This window comes from Micromys minutus, assembly GCF_963924665.1.
Source record: "Micromys minutus genome assembly, chromosome: 1".
Taxonomy (NCBI): Eukaryota; Metazoa; Chordata; class Mammalia; order Rodentia; family Muridae; genus Micromys; species Micromys minutus.
The window spans coordinates 138,629,436-138,650,964 of record NC_137969.1 but is presented as its reverse complement, the minus strand read 5'-3'; the positions used below and the strand labels follow the sequence as shown (position 1 = coordinate 138,650,964).

Below are 21,529 nucleotides of genomic sequence, written 5' to 3'. Positions count from 1 at the left end.
ACCACGGGCAATTAAAATAATTAAAAATGTTAAAGCTCTGACATTATGATACCCGTGTTGATTTCACTGGAATTAACTGCATGTTTTCCCATTACGTAATTTCAATCCTAAAGTATTCTTTCACAAGTGCATTCTATCAGTGAAATAAATGAATTAAGTCTTCCTGTATTATTAAGTACCCAGCCTAGTACAAAAGACAACAGTCAAATTCTTTGATTCCCTGACTTTAAATAGTCTGCAGTTTACTTCTCAAGAACGTGTTGAGCAATTATCTCATTCCAGAAGAACAGAGAGGGTCAAAGGAACTGAGGGACGTGGGTGTTTAAGAAACTAGCCACGGACCAGCAGAGCCTGCGAATGTGCTGTTATATGACAACAAGATTGTTGGTGCCACAGCCTGCAAAGGGCAGCAGGCGCTATGCCAGACTCGGGGACCCGCTGCTCCTCCTGCTGCGGGCTGAGCTAGAGCTGGCTTCCCTTCCTCCTCAGGGACCTCTGGTCCTCGCAGGCGTCGTCAGAAGCTTCCTTACCCTAATTATCCCGGGAGGAAGACGCGCCTTTCTCCGAGACCGCTAGGCAACACTCACCACAGCGGCAGCCTGCCGATTACTTCCCTCCGTGGGTGTGCGACTTCGTTTAAGCAAGTCACACTTACAGTAGCTTGTCACTGGCAAGGCTGCGAGCAGCAGAGGTCGGGGTGGGGGGAGCGCGGGGCGGAGGGAGGAGGTGGGAGGCGCGGAGTCGGGCGGCTCGGGGAAACGCTAGAGCTCCAGACGCAGCGGGAGCGAGCGAGCGAGCCGTGCGGGTGCAGTCGCCGGCTCGCCTCGGCCGCCGCGCACTCCGCCTCCGCGCTGAGCAGCGGGAACCGCAGCGGCTGGAGCCTCCGGGCTCTGCTCCGCTCCCGGGCTCGCTCTCCAGCCGGCTCAGCCCGCCGCACCACCCCCGGCGGCGCTCAGCCCGCAGCGATTTGATTTCCCTCTGCCGGCCTCTCCTGGTCTCCAGATCGCTCGCTGCCTGGGCTCTACTCTCCTGGTGTTTGCAACACACCGTTTGCTCTACTCCTCTCCCCTTGATCCCTAGACACTCAGCTTGCTTTTTCTCCCCTCCCTCCTCCCTTTTTTATCTTTTTTTAAATGGAAAAACATCTTCTTGATTTAAGATGACTCGTCTTCTTTAATCTTATCAGCACTGAAGACTGAAAGGGAACCTTCACCACCACTGCAACCCTGGTGGAACTTAATTTTTTTTTTTTTTTTTTCTTAAAAAGAAAGCGGGAAACAGAAAAAGGAGAGTCTTAAGAGGCAAAAGAGCGGGACTCCAGACCCTCTGCAGACCCTTGACTGAGCCCACCCAGGACTATACTATTCATCAGAACTTCTAATTCATCTTCTCCAACTGAAAGGGAGGGCGACACGAGCCAGAAGCAAACTTCAGCGGTCTCTGCGGATCGGTGATTCCCGCATTCAGAGGGGTCGTGAGCCAGAAGGCACAGGACCCCACCAGGAGGAGGAGTTCCGCGTCTCTCTCGCCCCTTCCACCGAGCCTGAACCTTAGACCGTGCCAGGCGGGACAGAAGAGGCAGAAGAGGGTAGTAGAAAATGCGGGGCTCCGGGCCCCGCGGTGCGGGACGCCGGCGGACCCAGGGCAGAGGTGGCGGCGACGACACCCCCCGCGTCCCTGCCTCTCTGGCAGGCTGCTATTCCGCACCTCTAAAGGGCCCCCTCTGGACGTGCCTTCTCTTGTGTGCAGCGCTCCGGACCCTTTTGGCCAGCCCCAGCAACGAAGGTAGGGTGATGGAGGTGGGGACCAGGGCGCCCTGGGGTGGATGGGTGAGGTGGAGCTCGTGTCAGCCGGTCGCAGCGCTCCAAGCGCCGCTGCCGCGACTCAACCCCCGCTCTTCACCTCCAATTAATGTTTGTCCGCTTTGGCTGGCGTTTCCGGATCTCCGTGGTATCTTTGGTTGCATTGTTTGACATAGCTGCAGAGTGTTCGCCAGGCACAGAACCTGCCTGAGGACTGAGGCTGGTTGGGGGCTGGGAAGTTGGAAGTCTGAAGGAAAGAGGTCTTGAGACCTGAGCTTGGAGGTTGGGTGCGGTTGTGTCCTGAGAACCCGGAGAAGTGACACATCTGGTTTACCGAGCGAGATTACAATAAGTCTCTCAGAATGTGTGTCGGCTTCAGAAACCATTATTTGATGCTGGTGTTGGAAGACGATTTCGGGGGGGGGGGGTGATTTTATTTTGGAGAATGTGTCTGCCCTGGGAGCTGTTTAGGGCACCAATAGCTTTACAGGCTGGGTAGCAAGAGCTTTAATTTTTTGAGGAAGGAGGTTGTGAAAGGCAGAAACTGCTGAATGCCCTTCTGTCTCCGGGGGTCTCACTAACACTCTAAAGCTAAGGTAGAGCAAGGAGGGAAGCTGAGGAGGTGTTAGAGGGTACCAGCAGTGTAGATACCAGGAAGTTGGTCTTGGATCCCACCAAAGCTTATCTGGTGGGAGAAGATTCCTTGTAGTCAGAGGCTCCAGGTCTTGGGGTACCCAGCCCTCCTAATTCCAATTCTTTGCTCTGGACTGTTTTTGCATTCCTCTTGGAATGCAAATCTGGAGGCAGGAACACCACCTGTGTTTTTCTTTCTCTTGAGCTGGTCTCAGCCTCTGAGAAAGCAGTCTTGCTCCATTCTATGCCTCCACCCCCACCCCATCCCCTGGTCCTCTCGCACCGTGTAGGTCTGTTCCTCTTTCATGCATCGTGGCTTGCTCTGGTCTCAGTTTAAGGACTCAAGCCTTCGCACCTGGGAGGATGGAGCATGTGGAAAGGTGCCCAGCATCTCAGACCAGATTCTCTCCCATTACCAGGAGTGGTCGACTTCACTGTGAAATCATCAAAACCCTGTCCTCTTGTCCAGAAGCCCGGGGTTTTAGCTATGGGCTGTGGATGAGACTCCTGAGGTATAAAATCTTAACGAAGCCCTTGCACTTGGGGACATGACCTGAAAGACGAAGTAGCAGCAGCAGCCGAGTGGTTTATGCCCTCGTGACTAGCATAGATTCGGTCTGCTGTAGAAGACGCTGAGCTGGTAACCTTTGGTGCTGCCAGTTCCCAAGGAACCCTGCGAAAGCAGGGCAGATGGAGACTCACACCCCACCCCACGGACTCTCTCACTATGTTTATTATTAAACATCTGTTCAGAGGAATATGTATATATGTAGCTATCTGTCAGTAATAAGCTAGGCTTCATGCTTAAGCCAAACAAGTTGTATTCTTTTTCTCTGTAAAGTTTTTTTTTTTTTTATTAAAGTGGTGATTTTATTTTGTTGTTTGTTTGTTTGGCTGGTTGCTTGGTTTAGACTTGGACCTTTTATTAAGGTACTACATGAGGACCATTAGAAATCCAAAAACTCCAAGAGGGCTAATGCAGGGGAGGGGGATTTGGGGGAAGGGAGGGTAGAGGGAGAGGGAGGAGGAGGAAAAGGGAGGAGGAAGAAGAGGCTTTTATCCGTTTTATTCCAACCAAAGGTCCATCCTGATTGAACTGTAAAACAATTTAAGGGGTAATAGCATCCATTCTTTACGATACAGTGTCTCTCAGGCAGCTTTCAACAACCCCCTTAAAATGTATACAATGGGGAAGCAAAATAGACTCAAGGAAGTCTCTATGAAAGAACTGAAGAAATAAATTATCAGGGAGTATGACACCCAATGTAAAAGAGGGCCAAGACCAAGGAGATCAAAAACAAGCTGAAGGAATAGGAAGGAAGTAGGGAAAGAGCCTAAGTCTCCAATGGTGCCCTCAGCAAAACTTACATCTTGGGGACTAGGGCCATGCAAGCATTAGTATTAGCACCCACAGGTTGAGCAGTCTTCCCAGCTAGTAAACCACACAGCTGACTTGGTTCCATGCAGATGAAGGTTGGAGGAGCTAACAAAAGCAAGTGTGTGCTCTGAAGATATCCAAAAACGAGTGTGCCTGCTGTTTGCGGAACGTTTTGTGGTGTGTGGTTAAAGTGCCATTTGAGGTTGTCTGTCCAGTTCATACCTCCACTATCCAACAGAGCATCAGCTTAAATTTCCTCTCAGATCCTTCTGCTTTTTGAAATGTAGATTCTTTTTTGCTTTATACTTTCTGTATCACTCCTTCTAAAGATGGAGCGAAGACAAACATGATACGATTCACAGCATTACTCTTTTTTATTTATTTGATAAATAAGGTGAAACACATCATCCACTCATTTCTTGTTTTTATGAAAGAACTGTGGGAGGTCACATACTGAAATATTTTATTGACAAGCTGAAATCATTCATGAATTGATTCATGAAATTTATAAAATTCCTAAAAGTTGCTGTCTTCAAGTTACATAAATGCCTAATGATTCTTCAGTCATATATGTGCATATACATTACACACATATAGAATGTGCATGGTACAATTATGAGATAAAGTGTCAGACAAGAAAAATGAATGTGAATTATTTTTTCACACTTTCTTTCAATTATTTCCGAGATCCATCTTCCCTGGATAACTGTATTCTAAGCATATTATACAGTCAATATTTATTCATTTGTAATGTATAGAGGTATCAACCACACTCGGAAAAAATACATAGTCTGCATTAAGGTGTGTAGATATGTACTTAAAAATAAAATTGCAAGCATTTTAGCAGAAGACTTTAATTTTAGATTGATCCAGGAGGACAGCAACAGTAAACACACCAACAAGTGAACAACTTAATAAGAAATTTAATAAGTAAAGTGGCTGTGCCTACAATTCTGAATTTTTGGAGGTGGCCCTGAACTTATTCAGTAACTGCCACTTTTTGCTGTCTGGAGATATATTTGTAAACAAGCATTATTTGACAAGTGCTTTTCTCAGCAGGGATTCTTGGCCAATTACTGCTGAACAGCTCTGCATTGAAAATGATTCACCCGCAGTGAATCAAGCTTAATTCATTGAAGTTGCAGTCAGTAATGCCCCAGTAAAGTGCTGACAGTTGTCAACAGTTTGAATTTGAAAAGTCCAGTTCCTTGTCTCTGAATGAGTTTTGTACATTTGAGCAACTGGGACAGAAGGGACTTGGAAAAGAAGCATAGAAGGGGAAACTGGCTAAAATGACTCGAAGGACAATCATAAAATTGTAAATATTTTTATTGGAAAGGGAATGAAAGTAAAGTTTGCTTAAGGATTCTCTTCCCCTTGGCTTATAATAGGACCAGGCCCATAAAACATATCTAAGGACACAATAGACTTGTTAAACTAAATGGCTTCATTTTGTGGCCCTGTCTTCCTGCTGTAATTCATTTCCTTTTAGATTAACCGGCAGGACCCCACAGAAAAGGACAGTAAAACCTTTCCCTCACCAGGACACTACTGAACAAGAAAAGAGAGCCATTACATCCCTTTGAATCATAGATTGTTGGAACCAGAAGGGACCATGGAGAGTTTTCGCTTTTTGCTTAATAAACCATGAAGGTTGGGGGTGGGAATCTTGACATTTTAAGCTCCTTCTTGGTATCTGGGTGACAGGTAAGATGATTTCATTTCCTTATGTAAAGCAGGTGTAAAAACGAATAACACTTCCACAACTTGCAAACTAGTGATTTTTTATTTTTAAGTTTCAACCTCATTACTTTTTTTCTTTAAAATTGACATTATTGAAAGCTTATGTTTCTTTTCATTTGTTTGTCTGGTAGTTTGGTTGTTTTTTTTTTTTTTTTTTTTTTTTTTCTTTTTGGGCATAAATCAGCTCATTGCAAAGGCTATGCACGAATTCTTATCACTGAGCCCAAGCGGTCACATTTTGATACTTAGAAATGCACCATTTGGCATGTTTATATGTTCACAATCCTTCATAAATTGTGAGCACTCAGAGTATATGGCAACGGTACAGAAAATATCAACTGCAAGTGGCTTAGCTATTTGTAGACAAACATTCCCAACGTATTTGATTTGGTATTGTCACTAATACAAAAATAAAAGGGTTTTGTTATTTGCAGCTATTATGGTGGGTGTTTGACTTTATTATTTGATTATCTTTCATTTGATGTACTTCTTAAGATATTTACTGGAATGGATAATTAATTTCTCATTCGTATGAGAAAACAACATTTTTCTGTAAATAATAGAGTATAAAGGTACATTGTTGTATTAACTGACCATGGCTAATTTTTCTTTGGTGAAAATTAATTCTTAAAATGTAATTCTTTAAAAAGCTACACTTTGCACTTAAGTTAGCAAATCCACTTTATTAGTGGATTGGATGAACTTTAGTTAGCTGAGGTATTCAGCTATCTGGATATTATGGGATGTTGTACTACTTTTACAAGAATCTTCATAAAGCATCAGAGATAATTGAAGAGTAAATATCAAAAGTTACTCATTAGTTGCTAAAACCCCATTATTTCTACATGAACCATATGGAATAACTAGGACTATACATGATCCTGAGAATCAAACATCAACACAGAGACCTTAGGAACTCAGAGTGTTTATGTTGTTATATATGCAGCGAGTACATGTCAATAGGCACAGAAGGGTTTATACTGACATGCTTAAATAGGCAAATATGTACTCAGTTGTTTATAAAAATTAGTGTCATCAATAATATGATTACTGAAGTCTTTCATATCATTGCACACACAAGCATTTACAGTCTACATGAAGTGAGGTTTTAAAAGCGTTCTAAAGATTGAAATGATTCATATTTTTCAGATACAGTTTAATAATGTTTACATTTAAAGTCAACAAGACCCATTACCCATGTGAAAAGTATGTAAAACGGTTTCCGGATGCAGTTGGTAGCAAGATTTAAAGCATCCTATACCATCCACTTTACTGCTGGAAGAAACTATTTTAAGCTTCCTAACATCTTAGTGCTCTTGGAAATTGAAAGTTCACCAGGACAGTCTTGCTCAAATCATTGTTCTCATTGAAAATATTTTAAAGCAGAATATAAACAGTTTTTCAAAAAAAATTGTTTTAAACTTCTAAAGACTTCAAATCATAAGTAAATATGAACTTATATCTTTGTTCTTTTTTATGTTTGTGTTTTTAATATTTACTTTATAAGACTATGAAAACAAAAATATTAGTTTTGTGTTTCAGGTGGTTGGGCATTGAGAGTCAATAAAGTATATTTTAAACTTTTGGGCGTGACAGAGTAGATGGCAGTGGGAGATTTCTAAGTGTATATTTGGTCACCTCACATGTGATAATCCATTTATTTATTTGTAGAGTGAATACTTTAGAAGATGATAGTAAGGTCACTGATTCTGTAGATGGTGCTGTGAAATAGATTACCTAAATTAGCTTATAAATGATGTTGACATTTTTAAAAATTAAAAGTACACTTTTTATTCCTCTCAAGTTTTAAGCCTCAGGAATGAGTATTTAGAGTTTCTTTTAATGACAAAAGTTTTATATATATTCTTACCACATCAGGTAAATATGTAAATATAATCAATGTTAATATTAAATGAAAATATGAAATTGAACATTTAATATAATTATTTTTATTGCCTTCATGCCAAATGGTTTAAAATATTTATTTAATTTATTTCTTCGTCATCTAAGAAAGATACTTCTGGGTGATATTAAGCAATATTGATAGTGCAAAGGCAAATAAAGAAATAAAAATAAAATTGTTTTAATATATGTAACAAGTTGAATTGGACCTAGTAGTGAAATATCTAGTAATTGATATACCATTGCTTTTACTTTTCTCAAAGTTCAATTTTTTTTCGTCTTGTACTCCCAATAAGAATCACAGGTTTTACACTCATAAAACTTTAATGTAGTAAGAAGCATACTCTAAGTTGTAAAAAAAATTTTTATAATCTTTGATGGTAACACTTATTAACTGATATTATATTAGTTTGCACTTTTAAAATATCTTTTATGTTTAATAATTTTCTAGAAACCATAAATAAGAATTGTGTCTGAAACACTGACTGAAAACCTTCTAAAAACCTGAGAGTGTGTGTGTGAGTGTGCATGAGTGTGTGCGTGAATTTTGCCTTTAGAGTACCAATTAGTTGTGTTCCATTTAAATAAAACCTAGCAGGCTCTGAGTATAATTAAACTTCACTGCAGCTCGCTTTTCCTATAGGGGGCACAGCCTTTAGTCTCTTATCACCTTATGAGCTACTTTATTAATATCATTTGAATTATTTCTTATACAATGGGGGAACATACAATCCTTTGTTGAATGGGGTCGTATCTAGGTCATGCCTTCTTCCTTCTGCAGCTCTCAGTGACTATTCGTGGTTTTAATCTTTATGCATTTATTTAAGACTGAATAATAACTTTGCTAGGATGTATGCAAAAGTGTCAAGCATTCATGGAAAGGTTGGAACGAGGCCGAAAGAAAGAGTAGGGAACAATTTAACTATGGTATTATAAAAACTCAATAATAAAAGCACTGCTCTCTTTTAAAATCTTTCAAAAGAATGTGCCATTCATACTTACACATGCATTTTAATTCTTATATTTGATTTACCATGGCTTTGAGGATACAATGGTGTGATGAGATAAAGGAACTCTTTGGGTCCCATTATTTCATATATTCAGAATGTATAGCTCTTGTATTTCTTTGTAAGATCAGTTGTTTAGCTGAGTCATGCCAAAACACTTGTAACATTAGACACACCACAGATCAGGTAAATTGGATTTACTGTGATCCTTCTAAGTATATTTCCCTGAATGAAATATTGCCTGGGCCCTCTTCTCCATCAGTGAAGTTGGTCTTCAGTTCTAAACAAACTGGGCCATAGCTCTCAGCAAATGTTTCTGAAAAACCATAAGATCCTCAAAGAGCCAAAACCTGAAGGTTGAAATATTTTGCATAGGCCTTGTGAGAAATGTTCCTACTTGGCAACGTTTCAGGCTAAGTATTGCATGATGTGAAGAAAATACAGTCTGTTCTACTCAAAGATGGGGCTGACTTTTTTCCTCACAATAATATCATACTCTTATTTTTGTCTGTCAATCCTCTTTGCTTCAGCCTTTTCCTCTCTTAGGAAAGAGGCACAAGTTAAAGGGGCTCAGAATTCACACCTGCTGTGCTCAGTTACCCCTCAAATATGTCACAGATTCAAAAAGGATAGTAAGAAGATGAGACATTTCTGTTAAGTAAAAGGAAGAATCCTCTACTTAAATTACAGATTGCACCAAACTCCATTGTTGGATGTTTACTTAATTCATGAACCATAAGTAGAAGAGTTTAAGTGATCTCTGAATGCTTTGGCTGCCTTCAAAGGCTTACTTTGCTTTGGCAGGGCAGTCTCAGGATGTGCTATTGTCTTCTCAGTGGAAAGACTAAACTCAGCAGGTAAATCCAGCTGGAACCAGTTCAACTCCTGCAGTTCCCAGCAGGAGCCTGCCATAAGAGCCAAGTTTAACTTTCATCCAGAACCCTTCCAGTCTCTAATGGCCTAAGAAGTGGGAAAGACTACCCAGTGGACTCTCTTCTCACAGGAGGCCTTCATTGAAGGCAGTAGAGAGATGTGTGTTTCTGCTCCTAAGAACCAAAGCAATTCTTCTGCTGGAAGGAAGGAATACTGAATACTAGCTCTGCTGGACGGACTTCAATAATCTCTAGTTTCAAACCACCATAGCTTTGATTTTCCTTGAGAGGAGATGAGGAAGACATAAGGGAGACAAAACTAAATAACTTTTCTAAGATATTAGATGTAGGTCATTGGTGTTGATTGAAATCAAGTATGAAGAGACAAAGGTGCTATGAAATGACAGGATCAGAAAAAAATGGAGCTTTGCACTTTGAAATCAGTTTGCTCTATTGATGGTAATCTCCATCACTTACTCCATGTGTTAGTGATTCACTGCAGTTGGCTGCACGTTGGTTTACTTGTCTATAATAGGGTTGTCATAATGAAGTTTCATATTTCACATAATTGCAGCATAACCAAACAAAGCAAGTGTTTTCTTTTTTTAAATTTGGATATTCTCTGTATTTATATTTCAAATGTTATCCCCCTTCCTCCAATGCCCTCCCCCTCCTACTCCCATTGTCTCCATGAAGGTACTCCCTCTCCCAACCACCCTTTCACCCCTCAGCACCTTGGCATCCCCTACACTGGGAAAACAAACCTTCACTGGACCAAAGGCCTCTTCTCCCTCTGATGTCAGAAAGTGCTATCCTCTGCTGCATATGCATCTGGAGCCATGGGTCTCTCCATGTGAACTCATTGGTTGGTGTTTTAGTCTCTGGAAGCTGTGATAGGTTTGGATAGTTGATAATTTTGTCCTTCTCACTGGGTTGCAGACCCTTTCAGCTCCTTCAGTCCTTTCTCTAGTTTCTTCATTGGGGTCCCAGTGTTAAATTCAATGGTTAGCTGCAAGCATGGTCCTCTGTATCAGTAGAGCTCTGGCAAAACCTCTGAAGAGGCTTCCATATCAGATTCCTGTCAGTAAGAACTACATGGCAGCAGCAATAGTAGGTGGGTTTAGTTGCTGCATGTGGAATGGATCCCCAGGTGAGGCAGTCTCTGGGTGATCTTTTCTCCAATCCCTGATCCTCTATTTGTCCCATTATTTCCTCCCATGAGTGTTTTGTTCTTCCTTTGAAGAATGGCAGAAGCATCCATCTTCTGGCCTTCTTTTTCTTTGAGCTTCACAATTTCTGTGAATTGTTGCTTGGGTATTCTGAGCTCTTTGAGCTAGTATCCTCTCATCAGTGAGTGCATACCATGAGTGTTCTTTTGTGGCTAGGTTACCTTACTCAGAATGATAGCTTCAAGTTCTATCCATTTGCCTAGGAATTTCATGAAGTCCTTTTTTTTTAATGGCTGAGTAGTATTCCATACAAAGCAGGTTTTTAATTCATAAATTCTATACCACAGAATATCATAAGAGGAAACAAGAAGCCCAGGAGTAGTGCTGATTGAATGTTCTCAGCCAGTCCTGTATGTGTGTGCTAGATTGAGTCAGGATAAAAGTTAATATTGTCTGGAAGACCTTCCATAAAAAATAAATAACACAAAAACTTTCTTCTTTTTTCTCTTTCTCCTCTCCCACTCCTTCTCCTTCCTCCTCTTATTTTTCTTTTTCTTCTCCTCCTCCTTCTTCTCTTCCTTGTCCTCCTCCTCCTCCTTCTCCTCCTTCTCCTCTTTCTTTTCTCCTTCTTCTCCTCCCCCTCATCTTCCTCCTCCTCGTCCTCCTCCTCCTCCTCTTTCTTCTTCTAAGTTTCAGCAGAAATGTTGACCTTGACAACATTTTGATAGTACCTTATTTGCATAGAGATAGTCATTCTTGCTGAGTCTCAAGCTTTAATTTTCATCAATTTTCTAACTATGGCACATCTTGCATGATACCTAAGAATGAAGATTCTTAAAGACTGTAACCTTGCAACTCTGCTATATGTTATGAGATTGCATGCGTCAGTTTCTTCTGGATCTATGCAGTAGACATAGATCTGTTAGGGGTTATTCCTAGAGTTGCTAAGAAATGAAATGTATCTATACTGCTGCAGAGAACTGCTAAAGTCCCATGGCTAAATAACAAAAGCTGTTTATTCTTTTTCACACAACATGCCATAGAGGGTATTTGAGACATTATTTTTCAATTACAGGTCATCATCATCTTTGAGTTGTTATATGAAAAGCATCCTGTGATGGAAAGGCAAGTTAACAAAAGGAATTGACAAAATGTCCTATGCAGCTGCATAAACTAAAAGTGAACCACATGTGTCCCAAGTCTCTACTGGGTTTCTTTATCTAATGACAAGATGGTGATTTGATGAGGAAATGAAGGAAAAGATCAATTCCAGTATCAGGGGTATAAGCATTGTGTCTTACTCTCACTTCCACAGAGAACTGAAGCTTCTTATCAGCTACACTAAACAACAAAGAACATCTGCAAGTATAACATTTGCCGTCATGTTATAGTTTTGAGATAGTTCTTGTATATGCTGATTTTATTGTACATTACAGATTTTCCATTAAAGTATACATATGTAAAACATTAAAATACACCTATAATAACTTTGAACACAGCAAAAATATCATTAAATTAACTGGCTCTTGATTTTGAAAATTCATAGCAAGGAAGATGCTTAAATTTTCTTGATACAGATATCTGACATGCCTAATTCCAGTATTAAATATAGTTTTCCATTTTCATTTCTTGGAACATTTATCTTTTTAGTCACATTCCTATCAAATATATTTGTTGGAAATATAAGTAAGTTTATATAATTTTCAGAAAAGGTTTTAACATAATTTCCAGGATATTCTTTGGCACATAGGAGACCATAACAAAGCATAAGAAAGTTTAGAACACTATTTAGTTGTAACATTAAATTACTTGTAAGTTTAAAATTGCATACTCATGAAAGTCCATGCCTTCTTCACAAGTTAGAGCTGACATTCACTACTGATTTGTCATGTGCCCATTGCTGTGATTTAAATGTGTTTGTTTTCCTCTAAATGAGTCAAAGTGATCCTCCTGATCCCCATTTTATTTTTAAGGAAAGTGAGTTAGTGTATAGTTAAATAACTTGTCTCAATATATTTGGTTCAAAGTGGAAATGCCTTTACTCAAACTCAGGCAGCCTGACTTCAGCACTAGTTTTATCAACTCTTTGTGCAAGAAGAAATTTTGCCATGAAGTATCCATAGCCAGTCCCACTTTTGTCATTCTGGTAGCATATTCTTTTTTTCAAAAAGGATGCATTCAGTCAATGTAACTGGGATGAAAATATATGGAATTCTTGAGGCTGTCCTTCCCACATTAATCACTGATAACCATGTTATCAGTAATATACTTAATCAGTGCTTGCACATTTTAGACTTGCATACAGCTTTCTTCATGGTCCAGTTTCCACAAGCATGCACTAAACTCTATTTTTATATCTTTATTTCTAGTTAAGCCTATATGTTCTTTGCCTTAATTTTTTTCTCTGGTCTTTGATAATATAAAATATTCAACTGCCATGCCAGGACAATAATATATTTTAGATCTATATTTTAATAATTTTATTAATAGTCTATTCTTAAAACAGTGCTACCTACTGTGGTACATCTCAGTTGTTCTTATAAAAAAACAATGCACCTTCCAAAGACTTAGTCAGATTGAAACACATTTCAGTATTCAAAAAGAGTGCCTCATAAGAAATGTCCCCTGAACATTCAGTAGAAAATGTAGGAAATTTTTGTTTTTACTACAAACCCCCATTATGTGTAAATGTAGATATATTTTATAATAATTTTGAAAATTGCTTATATTAGGAAAGTATTTCTTTGTTTACAAATCTCATTAAAATACTCAGTATAGTTTGCCTATGTATATCATTAAAATACTCTTATTGGCAGGCTACATTAGACAAATTCATTACTGTTACAGAAGAATCTGAATTAAGAAAATATTATTTAATTTAAAATGCTAGATAACATCAGATATTAACACTTTTTGCCAAAAATGAGTTCCAATTTATAGATGTGCCTTGAAGAATTAAGTACACAGGCATGAGTGGCTCAGACTTTTGAAGCTGTGAACCTGTGGCAAGGTAGACAACTCTGCATCTGTTTTTTTTTATCTGTGAATAGGAATGTCATTATAATACAGTTTAGGGCTACACAGATTGAGTTCATCTCTTTAATGTGCTGTGCAAAATTGTGTGGCTTACAATATGACAGTGTTAAATATGATATGTTCCAAAACTTTGGGTTGGCATTCTGACATTTAGCAGGGCATTAATTAGTGATTATTGTCTTATTTGTTGGAAACGAAGATACCAGAACCAAGGTAAATAACTGCAATTTAATAGCTCAAAGAGGCCTTATTTACTCCTTTAGTTAAACTTTTCAAGGGCTTCCAGCAGCCTCACGTTACAAATCAAAGCTTAATTATGAGTGCATTGTAGTCATTGATTTGCTTGAGGACCACACCTCCTGTCCGTTTTCTATCACTAACCTATGGAAGGAGAATAGTTTCCTCGTCCTCAGTGACCTGGATTCTTTGAACATAATCAGTCACACCCAGACTACTGCTAGATTTTTATCCTCTATAGATAGATATCCACAAACCTGGGTTTTCCTTTCTATTCCTGATGTGGACTCTCACCTGAAATTGTATTTTCATTTGTTTATGCCTTCTGAGTTTTATTAAGAATAGAAAAACATTAAAACTACAAGCTACCAAGGAAAACATTGCTCTGAAGTTGGATTTTAGTACAATAGAGACCTTATGATTTTCCAACCAAAAGAGTTTAATTCCAACAAACTAACATTAGAACGTCTTGGGATTTGCATTTCCTTGATGCATCACTGTGGAGAAAACATTATCTGTCTAAAAGGACATTGAGAGCCAGATCCAAAATGTAATTCTCCATCTGGAACATCAGGGAAGTACATTACACTCTATAAATCCATCTTGGATGAATGCACACTCTGAAGTATATTCTTTAAGTGACTTAATGCTGCTATTTTTAACAGCAATTTCTTTTGCCATCCTCTTCTATTCTTAGAGAAGCCAATATAACTTTTTTTCTTAAATCCTTAATTAAGAGAACTTAGAGTTGGTTTTTTAAAGCCGCTAAGTAAATAGAAAAGTTACTAACCGAAAGATTGCATGATTCCCCAAGCAAAGTAAGGTGATATCCATATCCGTGCTATCAGAACCATTCACTTTATATTTATAACGTTATAGCAAAGATGGGCTTTCTACTGAGAATCCTATGAATCCTATATGTTAAGGGTATTTTTATGTATATCTTTATTAATATGTTGTGATTGTATCAAGTGATGTTTTACTTTTGTCATTTCCCTCTCGCAATCCTTTAGCATTCATACAATTTGACACACTTTATAGTTTTTTTTTTCTACTCAATGTATGACTTAATCTTTCATACATAAAAAAAAATTCAAACCATGTTTGTAATTTCAGAAAATGGAAGGAACTACTTTTTCCTTTATTTTGTCTCCTGGGTCTATGCATGCTTACATACTTCATGAAGCACTTAATACCTACAGCATCAAGGTAAATGTTAATATCACATGGAAAACACCAGGAAGATTGTGTGTCAACCATCATGTGTATAAAATAGGCTTGAAACACTAGCTTCCATGCAAATTAGTTTTGGTAGGTTCTGGCTAGTTTGTTTAATTAACAATCTCTCCAGAGAAAGCAGCATTTTAATTTCCTGTAAAATAGTAACTGTATAAAATATCAGATAAATGTTACGTTACTAACATACAGTTATTTGAATCGGATCATTTTATTGAAAATACTGCTGTGAAGACTCACTGTATAATCTTCCTTTAACTCTCAAGCTATCCCCAATAAATGGATGTTTTCAGTATGGAAGAACGTTGATTGTGGAATAGTTCAGTAATTTGTAGTAGGTCAGAGAGCACTATCCGATTTAGCCACATAAGGCACTCCGCAAAGTTTTACCATTATCATGGTTTTTATTTTATTTATGCCAAGAATGTTCAAGTAAAAAATCATACGTAAGGAAAAGCATGTACCTCAGAAAACATCAATGCCCACAAAAATAATATGAAAGCATATGTAGAGGAAAGTGGAACATTTCTGTTGAGAAATTATGACTACTGAGGCACTTCCACAGAAATTTTAAGTTTAGATCTTCACTTAACTCAGTTTTCATTTCCTTGTAGAAAATGTGTCAGCTCATCAGGAAGCAAACTTATTTCTGATCTTTGGAAACCAAAGATGATTATGGCAATGGTAGTTTTGTTGGGGCTAGTGAGAGACAGAATACATAGTCACCTTTTTTTTTTTTTTTTTTTTTTTTCAGAATACAAGGAACATTTTTCAAGGATATAATTCTTTCTCCTCTGCATCTCACTTTTCTTCCTCTTTTTCCTTCTCGTCCTATTTCTCTTCCTCTTTTCTTCCTCTTCTTCCTGCATCTTGTCCTCTTATTACCCTTCCTCCCCTTCTTTCCTTTTTCTATTTTTTCAGAATCATTATTTGAAAATAGTTCAATGTAAAACTTACGCATCTAGTTACTTATTGAACCTACATATGGGTTTCCCAGATTTTTTTTTTTTCTTCTATTTGCCTGAAGAAAGATTTCTCTATTGAAGCTTATGGTTTCTGTTTGCAGGCTAGGGAAAGGACTGTTGTATAAAAGACAGTGTGATAGCATACTGACTTACAGATCTCTAAGTATGTGAATAAATTAAACTGCAATGTATAATATAACTACTTTGAACCACTGTTTTCTCACTCAGAGGTGCTTATCAGAGCCAAACTAGGAACACTGTCAAATATATTATGCTTGAATGCCAAAAATCACCAGGTCAAATTTATTAAAGCATTCCTGCTAAAAATTGCATAAACTAAATAATAGTTAATGTCAGAGCATCTGAACCAATTATTTTACAGTTTAGAAGAACTTTGCTTTAAAAAGATTTTCACAAAATAAGATATGTGGCTTAGAATTTTGCTAATCTGTAGCGATATGGATAACAAGATCAACCGTTACCTTAGAGATCCACTACAGTTTGATATCACCACCCCAGTTCAGTTGTAGAACAGGAAGGTTCACCTTGAGCTAAATGATACACATTTCTCATGCTGGGCACACCTAGTTTAGTATAGACATCTGAGATGTGTAGGGTTGTACTTCCTAGAAGTTTTCACTACTCTAGGTCTCATCTTCATACTGGTGATTTAAAAAAGTCCCAAGGTATTTATTTTTTTTAAAAAATCTTATTATTGAGTCCAGTGTGAAAAGTTTATATTAACTTTGGTTCATTAGAACAATCCCTTGGGACGAACTACTTATAACGAAAAAATCTTTAGTTTTTATAATCAGTTCAGAGGTATTGGTCATGACTGACTGACTCTATACTTTTGGAGTCATGCTGAAGCTGCCCATCCCAATAGATTTGGAAGAGGAAAAAGAAACCATCTGTTTGACAGCAGTAACTGGAACCCCACAATATTAGTTACATTTTTTGTTGTTACCACCCAAAGCCTGAGAATAACTATATAAGCAAGGGAATACTTATGTTGAATCACAGTTTGTCACATAAGAGTCCATAGTGAAAAAATTTTAAAAAAGTGAGTGCTGGTACTCAGTTTATTTTCTCCTTTACATGCAGTCTAGGATCTCAGCTCATGGGATGATGTCATTGACATTCAGAATGGGTACCCCCTGCCCCCAGTTATACCTTACATGAAACACAGTAATGGAAATAATGGCAGTGAGTTTCCATGGTAATTCTAAATCCAGTTAAATTCTCAGTGAAATTCTATTACAACTGATTTAGTAAGGGTTTTAAAGCCTTAAAGAGACATGATGATCACAGAAACTCTTATAATGGAAAACACACTGGGTATGGCTTGAGCATCTGAGACCTCAAAGCCAGTGATGCTCACCATCTCCAAGAAGACCACACCTCTTAGTAATGACACCTTCTATGAGTCTGTGGAGGCCAGTTCCTCTCCAACCACCACATTCCACTCCATAGTCCCCATATACTGATAGTCATGCCATAACGCAAAATGTCTCTAATAGTCTGAAAGTTCTTCAAAGGGCCAAGGGTTCAAGTCTCTTCTGAAATTCATGCAATCTCTTAACTGTAATCCCCTGTAAAGTCAAGCTGGAAGAGCAGATCACATACTTCCAGCATATAAAGGCACAGGTCATAAGTTACAGTTCTGAAAGGGAGAATCATGAGTAAATACTGGACAAAATCAAGACCACATCCACCTGGGCGAACTCTGTGTTTCCATGTATAATGTCAAAAAAGACTCCCCAGATTTCCAACTCCTATCACCTTCCTTGACTGCAATGCACTTCTTTCTCCTGAGCTGTTCCTAGCATTTCTTTGCAGATATCACATGACACTGGCATCCTCAACATCTTGATAATTTGTAAGGCAAATCATGTGTCCCCTCCACACCATCATACAATGGCCTCTCCAGGTCCCCATATGCCTGTCCTCAGTAGCTTCCTTAGCTCTGGGGAGACATTCCATAATGCTCTCTTATCCTTAACTCTAAACTCAGAACCACATTGGTGAAGCTGCCAAGTTCTGCTGTTCACTGTAGCTGCACCTAGACCCCACACATTCAATTATATCTTCACCAACTTTCTGTTTTCAGCGGTTTCCTTTGCTACTTAACACTGACTCTACTGAAAGTCAATCTATAGACCAGGTTGGTCTCAAACTCAGAGAGTAGGCTTTTCCCTTTGACTCCAGAGTCCTGAGATTAAAGGAACATACTACCATATATGTTCTAAGCTTTTCTTTAATTCATTTTCCTAACCTGAAGCTTAGATGGGTGGGATCTTGCCCCAAGGTCACAACTCCATTTAATATCAGGGTTATCTTTCATCTGTTTTTCTCCTTGGACAAAGGATTTAGCTCGATTCCACTTCATGGTTCCCATTTCTCCTCAAAATGTACATATTGTAACTTTGCCTGTTCATCTTGCTCCATTTCATTACACATATCCATAAACATGGTCACTAATTATCACATGACACAGAGATCAATAGGGTATTCTAAAATCTCTTCTGCCAAGGCAATTAATCCAAAACTCTACAAAACTCAGGCAGACATTTTTCTGTCAGGACAGAAAGCAAACACATTCTTCACCAAAAATATCTTAATAATCTCTAGGCCATATACTGACATTCTTCTCCTCTGAAACTTCTTTAGCCAAAACCCCCACCATCAGCACCACTGTCTTCCATGTTCTTACTAGGTTGGTCTATTAAACACCAGTATGCAAAGTCCACATTACACAAAACAATAGCATAGTGACTCCCATCACTGTAATATACCATTCCTGTTCCAACTTCTGTGTTAGTTAGGTATTTAATGCTGTGAAGAGACACCATGACCAGACATGACCAGAGCAACCCTTATAAGGAATAACAATCCACTGGGGTTGTTTTACAATTACGAGATTTAGTCCATTATCTTCATTGCTGAAAGCACTGCAGCATGCATGAATGCAGACATGGCACTAGAGAAGGAGCCGAGAGTTCTACATTATATCACCAGCCAGCAGAAAGCCACTTCTCCTTTGATAGTGACTTAAGCATCCGGAACACCAAAGCCCACCCACAGTGACCAACTTCTTCCAACAAAGTCACACTTACTCCAGCAAGGGCACACTTTCTAATAGTGCCACTGTCTAATGGCCTATGGGGGCAACTTTTTATTTAAACAACCACAACAACCTTTCTCTTTATGAACAAACTTGTGATGACCAGAATAACTCTCTCTCTCTCTCTCTCTCTCTCTCTCTCTCTCTCTCTCTCTCTCTCTCTCTCTCTCTCTCTCTCTCTCTCTCTCCTTTTATTTATAGGAGTACACTATAGCTATCTTCAGACACAAGAGAAGAGGGACATGGTTGTGAGCCACCCTGTGGTTGCTGGGATTTGAACTCAGAACCTCTGGAAGAATATTCAGTGCTCTTAACTGCTGAGCCATCTCCCCTGCCCCTATTATGTCTCTTATTTATACCATTTTCGAATATTGATAAGCTATGGCTAAGTCTTAAATATGTGAATTTTACAAGACATTTTAAATCTAAATTATAGAAAAAAATAAACAGTAAGAGAGGATTGAGGGGGGAGAAAGAGACTATGAAAAAAACATATGAGCACTGATCAGTATAAATGTTTTATTACTGCTTTTATACTAAACAATATGAAAATACTTTAATGATAAATAGCATACCCTATTATGAAACAACATTATTTACAAAAGAGAACAGTATGGAAAATAAATATTTTAATGAAAACAAGAAATGTAATCAATACATATAACGCTTGATTTCCAGATTAATACCCAAAATATATAGTTTAATATTTTTATTATCTGTGAAAATAATACTAAATATATTTTAAATGAATTTATGTTGTAGGTTTCAAATGTTGTTAAGGATATTTGGGGCTATTGATGGGTCCAGGACACTCCTCTGACATATGTGACATCCATACACATGAGTTTCATTCACATTGATGCACATATAAACATGCATAAAAAGTTTCATCCACACTGACACACAAATACACTTGAATAAAAATTAAAAGAAATGCTAAGCCAAGTAAACAGTAAACACATAAATGGTCCCTGTGTGTTTGTGACAGCTCTTCTGTCAGCATAGAATCGGAACCAAGCATCCTTCATACCACCTTGCAACCTGGAGGGATCATAATTATTCAGATTATTTTGAAATTTGATACATTTTAATAAACAAGAAGGAATAATTGTTTGCTGGCACAAGAAATGATTCATAACAAAGATCCATCTTGTATATATCTTCCATTTCCTTCTAATCATTTTATATCTCTTTGGGTTTTTATTATTTAATGGATATTGTCTGTATTTACATTTCAAACGTTATCCCCTCTCCCTCACTCCCACTCCTCTCCCCTTCCACCTCTACTTGCTTCCATGAAGGTGCTCCCTCTCCCAGTCACACTCTCCACCTAAAGTATATAGGAACAGATACTCAATTTGGGTGCTCTGAGTATAACAGACATTGGATATCAGAAAAGAACTTTGATTGCTATTTTATTGATTACTCTTCTATTTTATGAAACTTAAAACTTGACTAGCTGTCACCAATTTTGTAGGACATTGTAATGCTCTAGTATGGGGAATTACAGTGTTCTCTGCTTAAATGAGTACATCTGAAATTTTCAGCTTGATAAAATGTATATATTTTGTTTATGCGTGTTCATGTACATTTGTGGAAATGCATGCATTTGTACACACATGGAGTACAAAGAATAACCTATGCACCTTTCCTGGGTAGGCTGTACACCTCCCTTGTAACAAGGCTTTTCATTGCTCTGAAGAATGCTGATTAGGCTGGACTGGTTAGCTATATCCTATAGGTTCTTCTTTCTCCTCTGTCCCCAGCACAGGGGAAATGTCACTACCATTGATACTTTTCTTAGTGTTGTATGGATCGAACTCAAGTCCTCATGTTTAAAAGGCAGGTGGCTTACTAACTAACCCTACCACCCAGTTGCTAATTTTCATTTTGCATACACTATGTTAAAGATATTATTATAAGTGCTCGTCTCTGTAATGTACTATTTATAACTCATTAATTTAATGAAACGTATTGATATAGAAAATAATTATTTAGAGGTTTAAACTTTTGTATTCAGCAAGTTAGACACTGGATCATATTCAATGGAGAAGTAAGAAAAAAAAAAAGCCCTTGATTAGATAAGTCAGATTTAGATTACAGCTATGTGCTTATATTAGTTTTGGGACCTTGGGCCATTGGCCTGTTTAACTTTTCTCAGCTTCAATTTCCTTATCTGTAAAATGAGAAACATAGCATAGCAAAAGATCAGTGGTAAGATTAAGTGATAAAATGTGACTACGGACAAATATAATTTTATCAGTTTCAATCCCTGATGTTACAGACATGAGAATTGAGTCTTGGAAAAGAAAAAAAAATGCGTCCTTGTGGTTATAAGGAACAAAACTAATACTACAAGAAAAATGAATATTTTCTGTCTTATGGGGCATCCTTCACTTTAATTGTGAAAAAAAACGTTTTTATT

At 38.2% G+C, this 21,529-nt stretch overlaps 1 protein-coding gene across 8 annotated transcripts in view; it reads left to right on the top strand.

Annotated features, from left to right (window-relative positions):
- Positions 1–1,598: 1,598 nt before the first annotated feature.
- EPHA5 (EPH receptor A5) overlaps positions 1,599–21,529 on the top strand; it is a gene marked incomplete at both ends in the record, with an annotated part of 356,599 nt that continues 336,668 nt past the window's right edge. For 7 of the 8 annotated variants that reach the window (XM_080935769.1, XM_080935768.1, XM_080935766.1 and 4 more), the window contains one exon: positions 1,599–1,785. In XM_080935769.1, coding sequence (XP_080791895.1) covers positions 1,599–1,785 — 187 coding nt within the window. Of the gene's footprint in view, positions 1,951–21,529 lie in introns of all 8 variants that reach the window. The other variant, XM_080935767.1, reaches the window with a different exon arrangement.